The sequence below is a fragment of the Urocampus carinirostris genome, chromosome 1, assembly GCF_059441175.1.
Source record: "Urocampus carinirostris isolate Australia breed hairy pipefish chromosome 1, RoL_Ucar_1.0, whole genome shotgun sequence".
Classification (NCBI taxonomy): Eukaryota; Metazoa; Chordata; class Actinopteri; order Syngnathiformes; family Syngnathidae; genus Urocampus; species Urocampus carinirostris.
Genome location: NC_142349.1, coordinates 47,225,593 through 47,234,229, shown reverse-complemented (window position 1 = coordinate 47,234,229; position 8,637 = coordinate 47,225,593). Strand labels below are relative to the sequence as shown.

At 39.9% G+C, this 8,637-nt stretch overlaps 1 protein-coding gene across 1 annotated transcript; it reads left to right on the top strand.

Annotated features, from left to right (window-relative positions):
* Positions 1 to 6,542: 6,542 nt before the first annotated feature.
* On the top strand, positions 6,543 to 7,769 carry LOC148374937 (uncharacterized). The gene is made up of 2 exons (XM_088344191.1): positions 6,543 to 6,549; positions 7,051 to 7,769. The coding sequence occupies exons 1-2, from the start codon at positions 6,543 to 6,545 to the stop codon at positions 7,767 to 7,769; spliced, it is 726 nt and encodes a 241-aa protein (XP_088200317.1).
* Positions 7,770 to 8,637: the final 868 nt, after the last annotated feature.

Genomic DNA, 8,637 nt, shown 5'->3' with positions numbered 1-8,637 from the left:
TTGTACTCCTGGCTAAACATGTAACAAAAACATATAATGAAATAAAATGTTCAGGATAGGTAATATTTGCAAGGAAGTGCTTTAATGCTAGCATAAGTTATATGAGCATCAGTAATGCAAATAGTGCAATGACTTTTAGCTGCAACATTTAGCAAAATACAAGAGTAGAGACATAGAATGTGAAAATAAACGTTTCAATACAACTATCTATCTATCTACCCTGGTCATATCCCTCGAGAGGGGTGACCGACAGCAAGACAAGCACATACAAAATAAAATGAAAATAAAAAGGGAAAAAGGAGCAAAAAACACACACAAAATTTTTTGGACCATGGCCAACCCAAATGCCCAAACAAGTTAAGCATCTCGGCACCCAAGTTTCTCATTCTTTCATCCCTCCAGATGTAACGGGACACAAGAAAGCAGCCATGTCACTCGGGTCAGGGTGACGCAACACACTCTTATGTTCAACAACAGGGCCCGACAGCTTTCACTGGTTTACCCCAGCCGCATCATACAGGTGCCCTACCCATCCCCTAGAAGAGGGGTCAGGAACCTTTTTGACCCATAGAGCCATAAAAGCAAAAACCTGTTTGGAAAAGGAATTGAGAGAGCCACATCATATATTTTCAGACAAAATTGAAAAAACTGCCAAACACGCTCTCTAGACAAAAGCTAATTCTTCAGCACATTTTATTTCACTGTGTGTCATTTGATGATTTAATCAAATGTATGAAATGATAATAATGCCAAATCCTGTGTCCCAAATATGCCATTTACAATTTGTCTTTCACCTTAAGTCAAGAGTGTTGGGGCATTTATTAAATTTGTCCTTAATAACGGTTTCAAAATAATGAGCATGCAAAGTTCTTTTGTAAAAATGTCACAAATTACTGCAAACGATAAGCATATCGTCATATTCACTTTCGGTGTAGACTGCACTGAGCGAGAGAGAGAGAAGGAAGTGCTTTGCGCTGTGTGCAGGGATCCGCCCACCTGTACTGCTCACCCTATCAAAGTCATTTGCCAGCGTTTTTATTTATCAGTTTAAATGGTTTCTTTTCGAACTTCTGCGTTAAGTTGCTTCAGCTCTATATGGACCAAAATCGAGATGGAATCACTTGACTTTGGAACGCCTCAGGGAGATGTGCAATAGTTACATTTTATTTCGGAGCCATATGTACTCATGAAAAGAGCCATATATGGCTCCCGATCCATAGGTTCTCTACCCCTGCCCTAGAACATGTCTAAACATCCCACTATCCTTTCAAAACACCTCTCCACTCAATCATATCACTATATTTAGACCTCTTTCCTGCAGTGCACTCATATACACCGTCCATCCACATCAATTGTGGCCTTCCTCTTGGTCCCCTTCCATTTACTATTGCTCTGTAGATCCTCTTTAACATTCGCTCCTCATCCATCCTCACCATGTGTCCAAACCAACCGAGTACTCTCTTATCCACACGCTTGCTCAGTTCCACTACTACTCCAGTTCAGTCTCTCACAATTTAATTTCACAATCTATCAAATCTTGTCACTCCTAACATACTCCTCAAACACTTCATCTCAAAAACATTTAATTTCCTTCTCAAATCTGTATTCAGGATCTAAGTCTCTGCACGATACAACACAGTCGACACAATCACACTCTCATACAGTCCCCTCTTAACATCCATACTCATACTCTTGTTGCTCATCGCTCTCCTCAGAGCACCCAAAACCTTGCTTCCTTGATTCAATCTGTGCAATACCTCGTTCTCTATTCCTCCAACTACAATACATAGGCAAGATATTTTTTCTTTTAAAGTCTTGTGAAGTTGGGGAAAGGGATATGTTTGCATCATTTGTCCCGCTCGATGTAATTACGGTAACAACGTTAGAAATCTGCTTCTACGCCTATGAGAAGTGGAAGTAAACCTCTTGTTTGACTAAAGTTTATTGCGGAGTATTCATTACGCATGACTGGGATACTCGTTATGAAAGGCCCATTTGGCAGCAGAGACAATTTGAATGTGAATGCGGATCAGTCATAGGACAAAGGGAACGTGTCAAAGGCTGTTAGGACAAACATTACCTGACTGCAGCACCAGCAGACACATTTCAACACCACATTGTTGATTGCAGACTTGTTGTGACCAGGATATTGTGAGGGAACCCTAACATCCTTTCATTTTATCGTCCAATAATGTTATTAAAAGGAAAATATTTATTCACCTATATATTTGTTCATAATCATGCTGACTATCAATCATCCATGCTTAAGTATTTCAGAGTTCATGGTTCACAGATCACTTAACCACTTGGTTAACCATTTCTTTCCAGGCTATTTATTCTTGGAGTAGGGGTTTGCACCACCCATATGAAACAGATAGTACTGGTTTCATGGTTACCACTAGCAGGGGAAGCCTCTTGCAGCGTTTTCACAATCTGGTTGCCGTTGTTTTCAGTGTAAAGCATCATACTGTCTTCGGAGATGAGCGTGACAATACTTATACTGGATCCTAAATCACTTGGGAAACACGATTCTGTTCCGAGATTTTTAGTATTAGATCGTAAAGGTATCGCTTTATATAATTGTGTTGAAAAACAAACTTTGTGGCAATGGCATTAAATCATTTGCTTTTGTGACAGATTCAAGTCTAAAAGGCTATTTGTCCAGTCACGGACTTTGTGTGATATAAAAAAATGATCCATAACAAGTCAAATGAATATATAAAAAAACAAATAAATAAATGGTTCCAAAGGACTTATCCCATGAGGTATGTTTTGGGGGCCCAAGGATCCTTTTTTCACTCAAGGGCACAACGTCCATCAAAAATGTTTCGAAATGAATTCCATGTTTCAGTTTCATGTTTTTTTTAATTCTTATATTTGTCACGGTTGCCATGGTGCCCAATTGGCTCCGCTCGTGTGGCACCAGCTGCGGCTCATTGACAGACTGGCTTTCCGTCTATTTAAGATCAGTGCTCTCACTCTTCGTTTGTCAGTCCGTCAAACAACCTCTGCCCCGCAAGATGTGGGTTTTGACTCGGTCCTGTTTCCTGTTAGCATTTCCTGTCCGGTATTGTTCACGTTTATTTTCGTCCTGTTTAATATCGGTTTCGAGTTTTGTTCCTGTCAGTTTCTGTCCTGTTTATCATTCTTTCTAGTTTTCTTTCCCGTCTAGTTTCTCCTGTTTTATTTTGATATCCTGTTTCATTATCAATCCTGTCCGTTCAGTCCTGTCCGGTATCGACCCCATCTGTCCGATATTGACTCGGGCTATTGGTATTGATCTCGTCGGCCTCTGGCTTCCTATTATTTTACGCCTGACTGATGCCCAACATGCATGACTCCCCTTTTCCCGTAAAATAAAAGGCTTGTGTGAACTAAACTTAACGAAATTAACGAGATTTTAACTTGATCTAATTTCTGTAATTTTTGCAGTTCAATGTTAAACAGCTTCATCAACCAAAATAAGCTATTCAATATTTTCCATGTACTACTTCATGAGAAGATAATTAGTATATAAAAAGAGAAAAAAAGGAATATGCTGCCGCATAGTGATATGACTGCATGTTAGAGTTGCTTGGCTAATAGCTGGAAGTAGGGCCAGAGTGGGCCCCTCTTTCAGCTTGGGAGTTTTCTACCCAAAGCCGGCCCACTTAGCTATTTAGGAGGAATTTGAATGAATGGAACACCAGCGAGCTCTCATGATGCATTTTTATTGGGAAGAAAATTCAGTCAAGTCAAGTCACATATAGAGATAGTGAGCTTCTTAACCTTAGTTTTCACCCATTTTAAAGCAGAGAAGCTCCGCTCACACGCAACCTGAGTAGGGAAAAGTGTCAACAGGAACTTACCTGCCAGCCCAATGACTGTGAGGAGGTTCTATTGTGAGATCTTTTGTTTGTTGTTTTTCATTTCTGTTTTCTTTTTTTCTTCTTTTGTTTCATATTTGCCAAGTTTTTTTCCGTTTTTTTTCTAGCATTTTTCCTCTTTTTCTTAATTTTTCCATATTTTCCTTCCCTTTTCTCATTTCCCTTGTATCCATTTGATTCTTTGAGCCACTTACTTCTTTTTTTCTTCCTTTTTTCCTGCTTATTCTATTGCTCTCTTTTTGCTATTATTTGTTTTCTTCTGTTGTTTATTTATTTTTTGTCCCCCAAAAGTACTTCTGTGCATAACGTTGCATTTTAACTGTTGATACATGGATGAAAGCGACAGAAACAATCTAAAGAAGCTTTTGTTTGCTGAAAGAGACAGCTCTTTTTAGTGACCTAGCCGTAAGAGCCTCTTTTCAACAGAGACGTAATTCACTATGGGGTTATTTGAGTGAGAGGGGCTACATGGTAAAGGTAAATTCTGCAAACACGTAACACAACACACATCCATGTTTTTTTCCCTTTCCTGCTTTTGGGCTCCACCTATGGTCCTTCACCTTTCTGCCCTCCATCGTACCCCACTCATATCATTCGTGCTGTTCTGTGTTAATTTTACCGCTACAGAAAAGAGTGGTGGTGGGCGCAACCCACTTCAAATTAGGGAATTCCCCCAGATGGTAAAACAGACCTCATCTACTACGATGTTAGGGTTTTGCGCTAAATGTTGCCAAATAGCTGACTATAAAATGAATGCATGAGTTAGGTTAAATAGTGAAAGTGACAGATACATGTTAAAATTATTTTGTCATCCAGCCAGCCTGAAACCGACGTTGACATGGACCCTTCTGGAAATCTCTCGTTCTTCTTGAATAGTCTCTCCGGCATTGGCTAGAAGAAAGCAAAGATACAAAACAATGGCTTGTTCTTTTGCAAATATAAAATTGGGCAATGTCTGCGGCACACTAGTCAAGGTCACGCAGTACACAAGTGTGCACCAGTATTCTGGTTGAAAAACACTGCCTTAGTGAGTTGTTAGCAACAGACTTTCTGTTAATTGCTGCCTGGGGTGGAGTTGATCTTTCCCTGCTCAAAAGGACAGTGTCTATTATTTAGTGCCTATTAATATTATTTTTAGTTCTACTTAAGTAGAATTGTGAAAGATAAACTGTACTCCACTACATTAGGCTACAATAAACCCGTTACTTAAGTAAGTACACACATTCCTCCTTTACATGTTTTCTTCTCTTCTTCTCTCCTACCCCGTGTCCCTTGTGAGAAGGGTTGTGCGGGCCATGCCACTCCCCTTTAAAAGGAGCCACGCGGCTAGCAAACCGGTATGTTTGTGTAATCGCCATGGACCCCAAAGGTAAAACGAGACAAATAACTCCAGAGTCAATTCAAGTCATGTTTGTTTGTATAGCCCTTAATCACAAGGAGTCTCAGAGGGCTGCACAGACCACATACTATTGCAAACCACAGACTATTATTACACCATCCCCTAATCTATAACCTACATGAGGGCAAGGAAAAACTCAGAAACCTCAGCATAAGGAAAATGAAAAAACATTAAGAAGGGACCACACATGAGGTAATCCCCCTTTCCAGGATGACTAGGCTAACAAAAAATAAAATAAAAAGTAAAATATAAAATAATTGAAGTAGAATATAAATCAAAAGGGATGACCAGGTTTCAACTGATTATTACACAAAACAATATTATAAATCATAGTGATTCAAACCCCGAGAAAACAAAAAATATCGTCTTTGTTTTTTTTGGGTGACAACCGAAAATATGGGAATATTATACGAAATCAAATAAACCTGGATCCCTGTGTTTCAGTCAAATCAAACCGAAACTGTATTAATACCATTTCATTGACATACCTTTTCAAAAGGTTGCTATTTTACTTTTGATGTAGTGTTTAATTGCACTTTTTTTGTTGCCCAGATCAGGGGCACATTACGACATGATTGCTCTCACCCGACTATGCTCCGTTCTCCCATCCCGGCTGCCCGACTTGCTTCAGCCCTCCGACCACGCTCCGTTCTCCCATCCCGGCTGCCCGACCTGCTTCCGCTCTCCCACCTTGCTTTATTCGGGAGGGCTTCCTGCTTCGTGCCCAGCGCACACCGAATTGCTGTTGTCTGTTTCCCCACGCCTGACTTCCTCGATTCTCCAATATAACGTTGTGTGAAACGCGACGCATTTGGGTCTACTGGCTTTTTCGGTCGTGCCACATTATGCACCTTTGATGTTGTGTTTTTCCAGGCCTCAAAATAAAATGACATCAAAAATTGGATTCCTTTATTGCATGTCTTTAATTTTATCAAAAAGATTAACCATTCCATAATTTATTGATGTAGAAATGTATTTCGGTCTACGGCCGCTTTATTTTGAAGCGAAACTTAGTCTCTTTGCATGAATAACACACGTCAACGATTATATAAGAATTCTGTTTTGGCAAAAGTTTGCACATGTTTGTTTTTTTCATATATTGGAGAGGGATTGTGTTTGGTGGGTAAATAAAGAGTACACAATCAAACCCACCGCTTTTTAATGTTAAGGGTTGGCAATTACATGTGCGCTATCACTAGAATAATATTGGTGAAGATTTTCTTTCCTGTTGTGGTTACGTTTTATTTGCATTACTCTATTTTCATAAATGTTGTGCAATGAAAGGTATTTTAGTTGACTTTTGGACATAATTAATGCAGTATTCGTATTTCCCTTGCATTAGGGCTTTTGTTGGAATACTCTCTTGACTTTGGTTTTGAAAGAGTTTTAATATAAATATTTATATTTATTTCTTATCCTGTTAATGTTTGCATTGTAGTTATTTAATAAAAAACAGAACATAGAACTTTGTGCTATGCTGATGGTAAATTTGAACTAACTCACGAGGGATGGGTTCAATTATTCACTGATCATGATAGATAGATAGATAGATAGATGGATAGATAGATGGATAGATCTGTCAGCTCTGTCCCACAACAGAGCCCGCTTTCCTCACCAGCTTATTAAGACGAGAGGCATTCTACTTCTTGGCGCTGCCTCCCCAGTACGCTGCTGCATAGAAGAGGGCGCTAGCCACAACAGTCTCATAGAACATTTGCAGGAGCTTTTTTGCAGATGTTGAAGATCTGTCTAATCCAACCATCATTTCTTCATCGATTCTGCGAGTCTACCGACGCCTGAAGCCCAACGCACACGAACGACGACATCTTGTGACGATCTCTACAAAGACTACAGCTAAGTTAAATGATTCAAAGCTAAAATTTGGTCTTTTGAATGTTAGATCCCCTGCTCCTAAAGCTTTACTTGTAGATAATATTATTCGCAATTATAAACTTAACTGTTTCGGTCTCTGTGAGACTTGGTTACGCCCGGACGAGTTTTTACCACTAAATAATGCTTCGCCACCAGACTACGTTAACAGCCATGTAGCACGTTCTTTGAAAAAGGGTGGCGGTGTCACGCTCATTTCTGAAAAAACGCTCAAATTTACTCCTCGTACCTCCAATAACCACAAGTCGTTCGAGGCTCTTGTTATGAGGTCCTCTCCATTGTCAATTTATGTAATAACTATCTATCGCGCACCAGGACCATACACAACTTTCTTAGACGAATTTGCTGAACTTTTGTCTGAACTACTAACCTATGCAGACAAAATTATAATTATGGGGGACTTTAACATTCTTATGAACTCCCCACTCAGTTCACTCTCTGTTGCGTTTCAGTCTATAATTGATGCACTTGGTTTTAATCAACTGGTTGATTTGCCAACCCATAAAGATGGAAACACGCTCAACTTGGTTCTGACTCGAGGAGTTTCAACCCTCAGACATGGCGGTGCTATCGTGTACTACAGTTATCTCGCATCATTATTTAGTTACATTTGAGGTGCTAGCTAAATGTAGTACCAAAAAAACTGAAGGATTCAATGGACGCAATATAAGCACGGGCACAGTTTCTGAGCTCTCCGATATTCTTCCAGGAGCAGTTGCGTCCTTTCCTTCCTACATAGGCTCTATCGAATCACTCATAAATTAATTCAATGCTACCCTGGCTAGTGCCCTGGATTCAGTAGCGCCCATCCGGCTTAAATCACGACCTAAAAAACACACGCCTTGGTTTAATGATGAAACTAGATCCCTTAAACGAGAATGCAGGAAATCTGAAAGAAAATGGCGTGCTACCAAGCTTGAAGTTTTCCATCAAATCTGGTGTGATAGTTTGTTGAAGTATAAAGCGGCCCTGGCCTCTGCAAAATCAGCCTACCATTCAAAGGAGATTGCGTCACAAAAGAACAATCCCAAGGTCCTTTTCGACACTGTAGCATCGCTTACAAGGCAACAGACTATCCCAGATAGCTCCACTCATTCTGCCCACGACATAATGGTCTTCTTTACTAAGAAGATCCAAAGCATACAGGAAGAAATCGCTAAAGACAGTATTAATTCAACACATACTAAAGCACTCAAATAGATGCACGACATGGTGGCTGTCCAGGGATTTTGTCCCGTTTTAGTGAACTGCCACTCGATAATCTTAAACAGATGGTGAATACGGCCAAACCGACGACTTGCCAGTTCGACCCGCTTCCAGGTTCATTTATTAAAGGTCTCTTTGGCGTTCTAGCACCTTCAGTTCTAAATATTTTAAACATATCACTCTCCTCAGGTGTAGTTGCAGCGGCTTTTAAGTCCGCCGTCATTAAACCCACATTGAAACGACCCAACCTTGATCCAGAAAACTTATGTAATTATA